Source organism: Pagrus major, chromosome 8 (assembly GCF_040436345.1).
Source record: "Pagrus major chromosome 8, Pma_NU_1.0".
Taxonomy (NCBI): Eukaryota; Metazoa; Chordata; class Actinopteri; order Spariformes; family Sparidae; genus Pagrus; species Pagrus major.
The window spans coordinates 4306533-4321132 of NC_133222.1; the positions used below are offsets into that span (position 1 = coordinate 4306533).

The window sequence follows — 14600 nt, forward strand, 5'->3', positions numbered from 1 at the left end:
ATTCCAGACATTCTGGTCGCCTCGCCTGATGTTGGGCAGACCGTCAGCGAATTCCTCCGGCCTGGAAACCACCATGCTGTTACAAAGTCCCCATGGTGCTGATGGGTGAAGACGAAGGTCAGTTCCAGTGTTTTCAGGCCATCAAGACTGCATGTTCTTTGCACTAAGCTACTGCTAATCATTTGCCAAATCGTCATCTGATGCCCAATAGTAAGGTCAGTGTGTGTGTGTGTGGCTACTCGCTGTCCAGTCGCATTGTGCTGCCGACAACAGCATCTGCATTCAGCCAGGCGAAGTGATCCGAGCACATAATGAGCGTACAGCAGGAGAGATGCTGGGAGCCGGCCAGTAAGACCAGTCTGTTACTGACAGACCAGTGGGAGCCTCGCTCGTCGTTTACTGAAGACATTTTGACATTTCACAGCAGGACAGCACAGGTGTCAAATAATAAAATGAATGATCGTCTGAGTAAAAGTATGAATTTAGGGTTTAATAATACTAAAAAGGTGAAAGTCATCCATATCAATAGTACTTGAGTAAAAACTCTTAAAGTATTTGATATTAAATGTACTCAAGTATCAAAAGTAATGCGTCTCTGACGCAGCACACAACCTGCAAAATAACTAGTAACTACAGTAATCACATAAATGTGGTGGAGTGGAAAGTTCCCTCCAGTAGAGAGGAACTATAAAGTAGCAGAAAATAGAAAATACTCAAGTACCTCAACATTTCCTGAAGTACAGTACTCGAGTAAATGTACTTAGTTACATTCCATGTAGCTGCTTCAGTCTCCAGCCCATAGAGGCGATTAACTGGCTAAAATGTATCAATATCAGTTTGTCTTTTGTATATTTTAAATTATAAATGAGTTATATTTTATTTAAATACATTTTCTCACACCAGCATTTTGTATTTCATTTTGATGTCATGTATTTCTGCCCGTCTCTGATTGTCGGTTACAATTTAAAACGGTTATATTCCCGACGGTGATTAATCATCAAGATCCCTTTTTGTTAATGTTATAAGTAACCTCTGCTATTTTCCTACTGTTACAAGTCAAAATGTCTGTTGTCATCCACGTGTGTAAAGAACATAAACATCTTACTTTTTACTCTCGTAGTCCTTCACCACTTCACTAGGGATTCAAATCACTGATCAAATCTTTACATCGGCGTCTCCAAACCTCCACCAGGTCACAAGATTCATCTCAGGAGTTTAAAATATCAAAATATATTGTTCAAAAATACATCTACACAAACTTAATGTTCATTTTAAATCTTCACTCTTACTGGTAAATCCAAAAAGGACAGAGGACACACACACAAAAACACATTTCCATGTCGCACAACTTTAATAGAATATTTTAACTAACTCTGTACAAATTGAAAAGAAATATTGCGCAAGTAACAAATTGTGAATAAGAACCAGTTAAGGCCATTGCTAGCACACGGTCCAATGTGGTAGATTTGAAGATGTCAACCGTGGCTCGGAGAGATCCGTCTAATAAGATCTACAATCGTTCTTTTTAAAAAGAGAGAAGGGGTGGGTATTATCTTTCGCTGTGACTGCTATCGTAGACCAGTCACCAGGCAAACGTGTCCAACCGACCGGGCCAAAATCCAAGTGCAGTATATAAAATACATTGGCAACCTCTTATATTTGTTTTTCCACAGACATTCTACTGAATCATTAGACAATAACAGAAATATTTATATATTCTTAAACAACTTTAAACGCAGAATTAGATTACACTGTGTTAATGACAATTGGCAAACAATTTAATAAAAAGAACGGTGTGTTTTGTCTTTCGTGTTTTTTTTTTTGGCTCGTTGGCAACAGAATTTACATTTGATCCAAACACCCGCCCGCTGTTCTCCCATCAATGACTTTAAATGACTTTAGTTAAGAGCTAAATACATACCACAAGTGATATCTTATAAAACAACCTCGACAGGTTGCAGGTTTGCCACTTTGTCTGCTTCAATGCGTCACCTTTTTAGGGGAAATATTAACCAGAATGGGGTGTGATGTTCGGGCTGGGGGAAATCCAACCAACGTGGACGAAAAATGTCTACTTTCATAATGTCTTGATTTTGTGAATTGTTCTTATTATCCTTTAGCGAGTATTGAGAGCGTTTCAGGGGTGGTGGGGCGAACAGGGGAAGAGAAATATCTGACGGTTTTTGACATATGACCTCTTGCTTGTCACATGATTTCAATTAGTGTTAGGTGTCCACTCAGTTGCTCTGTTTAAATGCTTGTTAAGCCCAATACACCTGGGCAGAAGTGAGCAGTACTGATGCAGGACACGTTTATTCAATGTTTGAGATTCATTTTGACGATAAAACGACATGACTTGGCAGTATTTGTGTTTGCTGACCTGCTAAGCCCAAATAAGAGAAAAAAAAAATTAGCTTGTTACTGTCGCTGGGCCTTAAAGAGTTCCTAAAATGCACCCCCCCCCCCTCCTCCATACAGCTGCATGACACCAGAATAAATAGTCCAATGACATGACAATGAACATTTAAAAAAGTAAATTAAATTCAAAATGATACATTGTTTTGTCTCTTAAAAAAACACCATAAACAAAAAGAAAAAAAACACTGCAGCAACCCCAGTGAAAGATTAAGTCAAACTTGTTCAGCAGTTTCCTGGTAAACTTATACTTCTCTTGTTGGCATTAAAAAACCCTGAGTAACTGATCAATTTCCATGAAAACTAACATTGGGAGCCATTTCTTTCCTATCTTTTTTTTTTTTTTTTATCCTTATGATGATGTTCTGAGGTTCTTGGCAGTAGTAGTGACCTACTCCACCTTTAATCAAAACGAGACTGTCCCCTATGTGATGCCATGGTGCGTTTAGTTAGTCAAGTCACTTCCCGCTTGGAGTTCGAATGAAGCCAAATAAAAAAAAAAAAAAAATATGGGTGAGATGGGCGCAAGACAAACGAAAAAGAAGTCATGCACATAGTAAAAACGCAGTTTGGTTTGCGTTCTATTGCGTTCAGATGAGAGTTCATAAAAGGGCAGAGCCTGCAAGAGTAGGAGGACTTGCTGATTGGCTAAGAACTGATTTGACGGAGAGCAGGTCTCCGCCTCCCCTGATCACCACGGTTACTGCTGTTTGCATTCGGCAGGCTGGGGCTGTTCTTTCTGTAGGGGGGCAGACGGGAGAGAAATTGGATTAGCAAACAAGACGACAGCTAGTAAAAGCCACTAACTAGCAAGTAGAAGAAGAAGCTACCAAGAAAGCAGACGCTAGAAGAAGAAAGTCACTTTTTTTTTTTGTTACAGCAAATGGGAACAAGTGTTAGAAACCTGGGATGGGACTACAGGAGGAAAGAGATAGAAAGAGAAAGGAAAGAAGCCGCGTCTACCCAAGATGTGAGTTGAGGAGCCTAAAACATCTCGCACTACTTGGAGAATCGAGGATGTAGTGAAAGAGAGAGGCAGCCACAATGATAAAACCAAAGTGTACAATGAATATGGGACGCCGTCCTTATTTCTCCCTTACCTAGAAATGCATGGGGTGAGAATGATTGATTATGCCTGTAATGGAGGGGGGATCCAGGGAAGGGAGAGACAACAATACGCACAAGTTTAATCGTCACATTCAGGGAATGACATCGTGAGCCAAGTGAAACATCGCTGAGGTTGGTGAGAATGAGCGCACTGAATTCCTGAAGCAAAATTAATAACTGCGCAGGTACCACGAGAGAGAAACTCACCACAACAAGCTGCTAGAGGGAGTCATTCACAGACAAAGCAGCGTTGTGATGCTTACTATCGGACTGGGAATAGCTCATAATGCATCGCCTCAGCCAAACCACATAATAAATGGCTCCATCACCGGCTGTTATTATGTCATAATTTGTAGCCAATGGCTAGAGAGAAAACAAGAACACCTCTAAGAAATGCCTGAGCTGGTGGAGATACAGTTAGAGAAGTTTCATGAATACATGAAGAAATGCTCAGATTCTTAACATCGTGGGTCATAAAACTGCCAGTACAGCTAGAATACGTTTGTAGTTTCATTATAATGTTCAGTAAACTCTTTGAACCGAATAACTGTAAGTCTTTTACATCTGTAACAGCCAAATTACATCTAATGTCTGTCCATAAAATACCACCATCAACACAGAGAGTGAGTGAATAAGTGAGAGATACAGAACCTCCTGGATCACTTTCATCCCCTGTGGGAGCATTTATGATGTTGCAGTTAATTACAAGCAGCACTGGACAAGAAGAAGCGTATCAGATGAAAACAGTGTGTTAACGCGTTTCAAACATCGTCAGAAAACATTTGCAATGGCATCTTCTCAGTGTGTCCATTACCAGGCTGGAGCAAAATAAACTGAGGTGCAACGCAGCACTCAAGGCTTAAACCAAGACAATAAGAGCGTGTATCTCACCGAAGTGCTTTAGCATCAATACGATGTTCACTGAGCTTCCTGATGCCGCTCACTGCACCAATAAAAGCACTCACATTGGAAAAAGTTAAAAAAACAAGAATTCAAACTGACCTTGGGGTCAAAATCTCCCTCATCATCGTCATCATCACCCTCCTCATCTTGCTCCTGACACACAAAGACAAGATGATTATGAGATATTCAAAGAAATATTATCAAAGCCTGACTGATATGACAATATAAAAGTATTGTAAAAAGTATTTACTGGGCTTTAATTATCATTATTATTATCATCACACAGTTTAGCAGTGTTGTGTGACATCAGATCAAATTCAGGACTTGACTCACCTCTTCATCTCCCTCTTCCAGCTCCTCCTCTTCAAACTGCATAAAAACAAACATATAAAATTGAGAGTAAAAAACACGCCCACATGTGGTACAACAGTCATGACAAGTTTAGCTTAAATGTCCTACTCCTTTTTTTTTTTTTTTTTCCAGTGACCAAACATCTCATCTTGTGGCTTTTTCCCTGTGCCCAACTATAACAGCGTTAGTGTGTGTTAGAGGAGAAACACTCACACTCTCGTCATCTTCCAGGGCCTCTCCAGTGAAATACAGCACTGCTCTGGGAACTATTCTCTCACGGAAGAAATGACCTATCTCAAAGTCTGTGGCTAGAGTGAACTCAGAGTCTTCGTCCTATAAAACAGGAACACAAAGAAACCATTTTCACACGGCTTACAAGTCTCATAGATTGATGTTAGAGGCAGACGCAATAAAACCGGTGGTGATTTTTATTAAGAATAAGCTACATTGTACTCACCATTTCTCCATCTGGTGAAGCTGTAAGGGAAAGAACATACACAACTTCAGCAATGAACACCACAACACTGCTTTACAATGACCACAGTAGGCAATTAAAAGGGATGATGTAAAGTGGAAAACGTGATTTTAAACAAAACATTCATTTTTAAAATTACCAGCTGAACTGACTGTCACAGACGGACACCACCCCGTAATTTAACCAACATCTGAAAGTCCATTTATGGCAACAAGGATGCTCATTATTAGTGACATCACAGCGGTAGAGCTCGTCATCCACAGATAGTGACAGGTCCTTAGCAAACAGCTGCGCTCCACTGACTAAAGGTGACATCATCCCATCCTTCCTCCTCTTCCAACAATGTTGCAGCGGAGGAAACTGCTGTTACACGGCATACAAGGTTTTGTACTTTTTGCGGTGTGAGTATCTGATTTTAGATCCTGTACTCTAACACAGTACGATCACCATACTTTTAAAAAGCACAACCCAAAAAGGACCCAAAGAACAATATCTAAAGCTATAAACTTTTAGGCAATGACAGCAATTTTCCTGAGCAACTGCAAGATCTTTATCTGAACGGCCTGCTTAGTGGGCATTACCTTTACACAGCAGTCTTTACGGTATTACAACATCGAATTTTAAAATAAAACACTAGTTTTGTATGAATTTTTCATTTCTTCCCATCAAAAGGGACACACTAAATTATGAGCAACAACTGACAACACATTCAAGGAAAGTAAATGTAAACTAGCATGAGTCAGACATGAAGAGGAGACACTTACATTAGTTGAACCACTATTTTTTCTTTTTTAAACATAAACAAAATCATGATCAGTTTGTTCTGAGCTGATCACGTAAGAGTTAAAATGTATCAGTGCTTCCTGGGAGACAAAGAAAGTAATGAGACACCATTTCTTAAATACCTCTTGATATATATCTGGTGTTTTCTCACGGACATCTCGTGTTTGTTATTTTCTGACATACTGCACACACAAATACTAGACATCCGCAGTAAGCTCATTTTGGTCTTAATCTTCTTAAAAGTGCAGGATTCAAATGAGTTTGTGCAACGATCGGATCAATGTTATTGACAAAAAACATTCTTATAATACTCGCACGCTATCCTGGAAGAAGAGAAGCAACCATTTACAAGAAATGCTCTTCCTCTGACAGCAGATGCAGATAAGATAAGTTGTGTTTATCTGGTTTTGTTGCTGTTGTTGCGAGAAACATGTCAAGATCAAGAAATTCTGTTGTGTCACATCAAAAACAGCTGCGTCATCTACTTAATGAAAACTTCAATCTTCAGTTCACGCATCCACTGACTGCTCACCAGTCAAAGCATAAGCACTCTGTGTGTGTGTGTTCACATGATTAGTGAAAGGATGGCTTAATCACTGATAGACATCCCATCCCCAGAACTGCACACCTGAACACACCTGACAAAGAGCTATTTATATTCACCAGTCATAAACTGAGGCTATGACTGAACCAGTGAGACAGAGATTTGCTCAGCCAATGAGTGATCAGGTCAACTTCTCAAAGTCAGAATGAGTCCAGGCATGTCTGAAGGGTGAGCTGACTGCACAGGAAACACAGCGGTCATTAAAATAACTTACTGACTGATCCTTTGAGAGAGAATGGCTCATTTTAAGATACCTGACTCAAAGACAACCGTCGATGAAAGACTGCAGACTTAGACAGACCTCACCCTCAGCTTTGATGGGTGTAATCGCGTCTGTAAGGTTACCTAATGCCCCAAATGTTTCATCAGACAGCATCATCCTAAAAGGCACCAAGCTTAAGAAATATTTAAGACACAGACACACTCTTACTGTTATTGTTGAAGAGCACTGCATCTGTGATGAGTCACATTTAAATCCATTTATTCTTTGGAAGCTCTTTGAGGTGTTTACTCTTAAAATATGTGCTTTATACTGTATAAATGTAACACTTACAGATTGTTGTTTTAGGTGGATAAACTGTTGTTTTGTCAGTGGTCTCACAACTTTGCCTAAAGCTTTAGATCAGTCATCCTTATGCCAAACATTAACTGACCCCACAACAAACTCCTAAACTCTCCAAGCAGGAAAATAATGGTTAAACCAGAGCTGATGTAAAAGTTCAACGGCCCAGTGAGCACAGCTCAACATCAGACTAGTACACACAGCAGTGACAGTGCAACCCAACACAGTTTAAGAGTCTGGCGCCACCTGCTGCTGAACTCATCTTAATGCAGTGATCGATGTTAAGACCACATGGCTTGCGTGTTGCCTCCCTGCCTGCAGATTAACCTTCGAGCAGGTGTATTTGTGAGTGGCTCTCCCTCTCACAGCTGTCAGCGATTCAGTGTTTGCTCAAGAGGTTTGTGTAGCTATGAATCTGAATATTTACTACTGTGTGAGATGCATTCATAAGTTGTTAAAAGAGGTAGGAGTAATTGCTTTGAATGTTACATTTAGACCTCCAGAGAATCCACCACGTTCAGTATGTTCTCACCTTTGACGGGGTTAAAGAAGTTGAAGAAAGAGTCGTTGGGGACCTGTTTGGTAACAGTGCGGACAGTGCCACGGCCTTTATGCTTCTGCTTCTTCTTAATGGTTTTCACCGTCACATCCTTCCCCTTGTGCCAGTCTATCTGACAGCTAGAGAGAAGAGGAGTGCAAAAGAAAAAAAAAAAGTGAGAGGCGGCAAAAAGCAAGGACGCAAAAAAAGGTAAAAGTTGGAAGAAGTGCCAAGAGGAGGCTGGTATGTGGGATGTAAAGTCAAGAGATTAATATAGAAAGAGTGAGCAGAAATGTTTTTACAAACCACACAGTCTCTATTTTTTTACATAAACCTCGACATGTGTCAAAGCCACAGTGTAAAAAAACATGCTTGTGCTTCGGTTCTTACCCTTCACAATCAATGATCTCTGGTCCCTCGAATGAGAAAGGGTCTGAGGCATCAGGCTCTGACTTCATCTTGTAGACTTTAGTGAGAACTGCATTGTTGAAGTAACCATTGGGCTCAAAGTGGAACTCTAATGTGAAACTCTGTGGGGAGAAAGACCAAAAGAGATGGATCGTTTCACTCAGCATTCAAGTGCCATTAAGTTTTTAAATGATATCACTTCATTGTTGCAACATGAGGATTACTGACCATCGGCTGTCCAGGCTCAGAAAACTTCACTTGAATATCTTTCAGGTGCTTTAGGATGGGCTCATCGTGTTCCTGGTGGTACACAAACAGTTAGATTAGAGACACATGACACGGCTCAAAATATGAATGACAGATTAAGCATTTAACCGTACCTGTAGCATGTCACTGAGCATGTCCACACTCTTGAATATGGTGAGCCAGAACTCAGGGATGCCTTTTGGGTCTTCCTCTGGTGTGGCTTCCTCTTTCTTTGCATCCTCAATAGCAGCTTTTTCCTTTACCTCCTCCTGCAGGCAGCGCAACAGAGAACTCATCAAAAATCAGTTTTAAACAAAACAGCTTCAACAATCTAGTTTGAAGCTTTCGAGTCTCATTGACATCAAGATCCTTTACAAGACGCATATCTTGTGCGTAAAAGCAAACACAAGATAACAACAAGACCCATCAGTCACACAGTCATCACAGTTTGTTAGTCTTGGTGATTCTCATTTGAATCACATTTAACTCTTTTCCTTGCATTCATATCTTCATCCACCATAGAGAGAAAAGCTTGTTGCTGAATATAAAAAGGTTTAAATCTTAATTAAGTAATTTGGCAGATCTTTTCCTTCACTGTAAAAAACTAAACAAAACAAAACTCAAGAAGTACAAGAAGAGGTGATCATTGGGCGCTGAAGACAAACAAATCAAATGAGTACTCACAGCTAGCTCCTCCTCTTCCTCTCTGTCACTGTGCCACTCGCACTCTTCATCTGTGGGTTCCACTGTTCCTGTGACAATGTCTCGTCTCTGTGATGAACACGCACAGTTAATCATTTTAGAGACGGATCTGGAAATATTAGCGTGAAATATCTGTACATGAACGAGCATTTACTCGATCAGGACGAATTATTTTCAGCCAGCAAACTGAAATCAATACCATTTGAGAGGCACTGACACACACACACACACACACACACACACACACACACACACACACACACACACACACACACACACACTCAGTAGAAACAGGTGCAGCAGGATTACAGCTGTCAGTCTTCCGTGCGACTAAGAATGGTTGAGTTCTTGTCACTCGCGCTGGAAATAGCCTTGACTGACAAAAGAACAGTTGACTACTCGTTGTTGCAGTTTTCAATTTAGCACCAAGGAGGCATCCTCACTGACCTCAGATCGGACCAGAGAAGACACACTTCGCCATCCATTAGTGCAGGAAGCGACACAAGTGCATCTTGAATACTTGGCCTCTTAACAAATAAGACACCTCGTCTTTGCTCCGTTAGCATAAACATAAAACAAGAACATTACTAACTGTACCTTCTCGAACAGCGGCTGGTAGAGGGCAGCATACTTCCTCTCTAGCTCGTGGACCTCCTCGTAGAATTTAGCCTCTATGTTGGCACACTGCACCTGTAGCCTTTTCAAAGCGTGCACTCGCCTCTTCACTACTTTGGGAAGCATGCTGTGAGAAAAGAGACACATGAGAATTGATGTGAAGTTGAATGGTAGTAAATATAATATTGTGATTGATGTTTTAGAAGTAAAACATAATCTGTAATTGTTAATAAGCAAGTCCTCAACCTAGGATGTAGAAAGTAAAAACGCTTATAATAACAATAATCATCATTATAATCAAACTGGTTGTATTTTACATGTGTGTAATGTACAATTTTAGGCATATCAGATGGTAATGTTATTTATACTACCACCTTGATTCCACTGGGCACGTCGCTGTAACATCATGTGTGCAACGTTGTTTAGTTTCATATCCCACTGGGTGTGTTTCATGAGTATCATGCCTGCCTGATATTGCTGATTTGCTAAGATTGGGTTAATTTCTTTATTTTTCCTTGATTCGTGTGCTTCTACCATGGGTGAGTAGGCTTCATAGTAACATGGTTTCATCTGTATGTTGTGTGCTAATAATTGTTGTTACCATTTGCCCAAATTCATCTTAAAAACTCCAGCAACTGAATATTTGTACCTTCTACCTCACAACACAAACACAGCAAGATCTGTACTGACCTTTCCAAAAAGTGGAAGCTGACAGGTCTGTCCATCTGCCCACCTGGATTCTGCATCCCTTGATCCCCTTTACCTGCAGCACCAACACATAATATTTATGCAGGTATGCAACTTACATCATCATTACACAAATTACCTTGTAAGGGTTGTGCCTAGGGCTGCACGATATGGTCAAACATTATTATTGTTCTTATTCATGATTAAATTTTACATCACAATTTTGATGATGAGGCATTTCTTCTGGTCTTTTGCCAAACAAATGTTTTATTACATCTGGAGAACAAGCTTTGTAGGGCAGAGCGTCTCTGCAGTGCCATAAAATGTCATTAAAACACTGTTTTGTGACACATTTTATCTTTATATCATGATTGCAGCTCTTGCGATTTCGATTATTTAGCGATTAATTGTGCAGCCCTAGTTGTGCCACACTTTTCATTCAAACTATTACACAATCCGACACTATAACAGCGTTATTAAATAAAAACCACGAAACCTGACAAGTTCTGTTTTGTTTATACTTGTTAAGAGTTGTTGCTCAAACTATTCCTGAGGTTATAATGTCATTTTTTAAGTTAGTACTCTTCTTTTTTCTGCATCTATACATGTTAAACCCTGACAGAAAACAATTTAAGAGCATGTTTGACTTTACCTTTATTGGCGTCCATTACTGAGTGGCAGCTCCTTCCTCTGATGGGACACAGAACAATTATTTTTTATTTGAAACACACTCACATGAGTCACAGACAGTGATTGAGTAACTACTGACAGAACAAGTAACAGGCTGAATGGCTGTTAACACCGTCTATTGTTAATAGGATTCATGTAATAATCCTTCTTCTTTCAAGACGTTTTTCATTATGACATTGCCACACAATCATCCGTGTTCAGTTCTTACATCCCAAATGGTTTTCCCAAAAAGGTACAAACTAAAACAAGCGTCAGAGAGAGAAACCAGAGCAGCAGACAGACCAGCTGAGCTAACTTTGACTGATAAACAGCAGCACTGGTGTTGAGCAAGCGCAGGCCGATGACGCATTGACATGCTAACAGCAGCTGGGTTAGCCAAGCTACGGCCACCAAAGTTAGCTCCTCTCCGCTTTCAACAAGTAAGAGGACTATCGCTGGCTCTGACAGTCACAGTGGGACACTGATGGGAGCGATATCAAACGATACTACACGCTCACATCGGTTCACAAACAACCACGTACTAATAAACCACCTGGTATGGGCGGTGCCAAAAGATCTGACAGCGGCTAAACCGGGCTAGCTAGTTAGCGAGAAACTCCGAAAGGCAACGTGCTAGGAACAATGCTTCAGCTAACAAGCAAGCGCGAAGATTAACACTTCACGTTAACCTTTCCTCCTCGATTCGTACAAGCCAAGTCTAACAAAGTATCCTACCGACTCGCTGAAACAACAACGAAACGCCTTTTAATCGTGTAGATAAAACTAGCCGTTAAACGGTCCAGCTAGGCTACTAGCTTCCAGCTAGCCGCGTTGACAAGCTAACACAAGCTAGGTACCGTTAGCTCGCGCGCTAATAAAAGCCGCAGGAGTGACAGCAAAGTGTCCTGAAAACGGTTCACCGGCGATCCGTCAACGTTAGCGACTAACGAGCCGACATGGCAGCAAACGCTCCCCTTTTTTTTTTTTAATGGAAACGTCCGCGGCCGCCAGCTGTTGTAGCTTTTCTTACCTCTTAGCTGAGCGGAATTCAAGCTGGTCGCGTCGCTCACGCGTCTTCGCTTCAACCCCGCACACACGCGCTCCAGCATCGCGGGCTCTGATTGGACGAGCCGGGGTTGGAGGAGGGGCCACGGTGTTGCATTCAAGTGCCGTGTTGCCAAAATGCGAAGTGCAGGGGGGGGACGCAAATAGTCTCACTCGATCATCACCCTGCCCTCTGAAAAACACAGAAAAACAGCACCATCAGACACACGGTAACATCTACTGTCTGTGTGGGAATCCTGTCAGACATCAGACAGAGGAAATACAAAACATTTAGCCTATTTTCAATAATCAAATGTGAGATTCAGGTACAGCAAGTTTTTCCAAATGTCAGTGTGTTTTTGTCTCCATCTTGGTCTGAGTGTCCCCTTGGCCAGATGTTTCATGAGCTACAAAAATATAAATGATGTGTTTTTCTGTTGATTTATGCAATGCATTAAATAAAAAGCACGGGCTGGGAGAGTTCGGTGTGTGTTGGTAGGGTAGGGTAGGGTAGGGCGGGGAAAGAAAAGGGTGAGGTGATCCTGCAAGATCTGCTCACGTACACTCCCGACCTGAGACAAGCTTGTTCAGGTGCACTGCGTCACTGACAAGCTCTGCCACACTCTGACTTCCTGGGAGAAGCAGAAGAAGAGTACAGCCGACTGAAAGGATAACAATGATAGGCTTGATCCTGGGACAAGGGTAACATCTGAAATGCTTGATTAACACGCATTATAGTATCTGCCGTAACGTCCCAACACAGAGGTCAATGTGGTCTCCCCCCTAAGTAGCTCTCGAGGTGACTTATGTGCACATTTGGCAAGAGCTAGTACCATAGTTAGGAGGCTACTACTACAGCTTGCACGTACGCGCCAGCCAAAACTGGCAGTAAACCAACACTGCGTGCTTAAAGAGGTGCCCGGGCCTCTTTTTAATTTTACACCTATCCTTTAGAAACCCTCTGAATTCTGAACAGCGAACGCTACATGCCAGACAGCAGCTCATTTGAAATGCATGCGTCATAACATACAGTGATTTATTCCAAAGATGTGTCTGACAACTCCAGATGAATTCAGAAATCCTACGTACAACGTGTGATCCTTAAGTGATAATGATTCTGTCTTGCATCCTAAACCTTTTGAGATTTTGGAGGAGTCTTTGACGCATGTTTTGAGCTCTTATCCAGATTATTAACATTTATTCATCTCTGCAATTTTGTACAAATCCTCAGGAATCGGACAGATTTATTTTAGACCACAAGAGGGCTTCATATACCCGTGTCTCATGGGAGACAGTGACTGTATAAGTGTCCGTACTTTAAAAAGATGCTCTCATATTGTAGAAAGTAGACATTCGACAAGTCTTGAAGGTTGTTTTTTTAAATAAAGTCTGCCACATTTTGCTTATGAAGACATTATAATAACACAGGGACAAATATGAGATATCAACATTAGAGAGCTGGCTGTTCATCTCTCTCACATGGCTGTAAGAGATGGTATATCTCTCTCTCTCTATATATATATATAGGATATGTATAAATAATCAAAGCAAGTCACATAACCCCACAGCAGCTAGTTGGGAGTGTTGGGAGTGCCATGCCGTGTTTACTTTTTATTTTTACCTGATGAAAAATAGCCTTTCTGAGCTTGAAACAACACATCGTCATTGAACAGAAAGCCACGATTGAGAAAAAGGCATCAACAAGTGATTACAGTTCGTCTTTGCACGAATGAGGCAGTTGGACGAGTGCGATCATTTACCTGTTACGTCAGATAACATCAGTGCTTGTACTGTATCCAAGAGATGACGTGGAGGGAGATTTTAAACATGTGTGGCAGAAAGTGAGGAGCAGTTATAGCTTCGAGTCATTCTCCTCAGAATTACTTCCTTAATTAGAAAGTCAACATCTTTTACATCATACACGCAGAAAAAAAAGGTACTGATCCACCATTTCATATGTTTTTGCTCCTGGAAATGCGCATTTTGTGGGAAAAATAGCTCATTGGGTAACAGACCAGACAAACCACTAAAATCTGGCCCTTTTTTTCTGTTCGCTATCAACCACTGCGTAGTGTACACATCTGAGAGGAAGTGACAGCACCGGAGCCCCTCAGGGTACGACTGTGGCGACCAGGCTTTGTGCCTGTCACAGCGTGACATTTGCCAGCAGGGTCTGTACGAACAGAAGAAATCAAATGTGATTGTGTAGCATTTGGGACGAGCCAGGAATCTAGAAACAAGTGTACTGAGATCGCTATTTTTGGTAACGTGGGCTAATTGTGTTTTTTTTAATGGAAAAATGGGCTAAATGTAGAGTGGAGCTCATCGTGCACCATCACCTCAGTGTGATGACGTTAACAGTGCAATATGTAAGCTCAGTTAGCTCGGTTAGCTGTACAGCGAGTTGTGCTATTAGCCGACGAGACTGGGGCCAAACGCAGCCTCTGAGATCGAAGGAGGCCAGTTTGAATTCATCACCGATGTGATTTAC

At 41.2% G+C, this 14600-nt stretch overlaps 1 protein-coding gene across 4 annotated transcripts; it reads right to left on the bottom strand.

Moving 5' to 3' along the window:
* Positions 1-1332: 1332 nt before the first annotated feature.
* nap1l4a (nucleosome assembly protein 1-like 4a) lies at positions 1333-12178 on the bottom strand. Of its 4 annotated transcripts, XM_073471683.1 has the most exons (15): positions 12096-12159; positions 11049-11086; positions 10400-10472; positions 9692-9836; positions 9077-9163; positions 8527-8661; positions 8375-8446; positions 8129-8268; positions 7733-7878; positions 5234-5253; positions 4990-5109; positions 4759-4794; positions 4525-4578; positions 3516-3550; positions 1333-3154 (listed from the first exon to the last, which is right to left on the bottom strand). In XM_073471683.1, the coding sequence occupies exons 2-14, from the start codon at positions 11062-11064 to the stop codon at positions 3545-3547; spliced, it is 1050 nt and encodes a 349-aa protein (XP_073327784.1). In that variant the 5' UTR covers positions 11065-11086; positions 12096-12159; the 3' UTR covers positions 1333-3154; positions 3516-3544. The 4 variants fall into 4 exon arrangements, with proteins under 4 accessions (XP_073327784.1, XP_073327781.1, XP_073327782.1 ...); XM_073471680.1 differs by lacking the exon at positions 3516-3550 and having other exon boundaries at positions 12096-12178; XM_073471681.1 differs by lacking the exons at positions 3516-3550; positions 12096-12159 and adding an exon at positions 11923-11965 and having other exon boundaries at positions 3020-3154.
* Positions 12179-14600: the final 2422 nt, after the last annotated feature.

Excerpts from the sequence above, each read along its gene's own strand:
- nap1l4a (XM_073471680.1), bottom strand. Across the intron at positions 7,879-8,128 it reads GAGATCATTGATTGTGAAGG|CTGTCAGATAGACTGGCACA; the intron begins GTAAGAACCGAA and ends TCTTCTCTCTAG. Across the intron at positions 5,254-7,732 it reads CTTCTTTAACCCCGTCAAAG|CTTCACCAGATGGAGAAATG; the intron begins GTGAGAACATAC and ends TTTCCCTTACAG.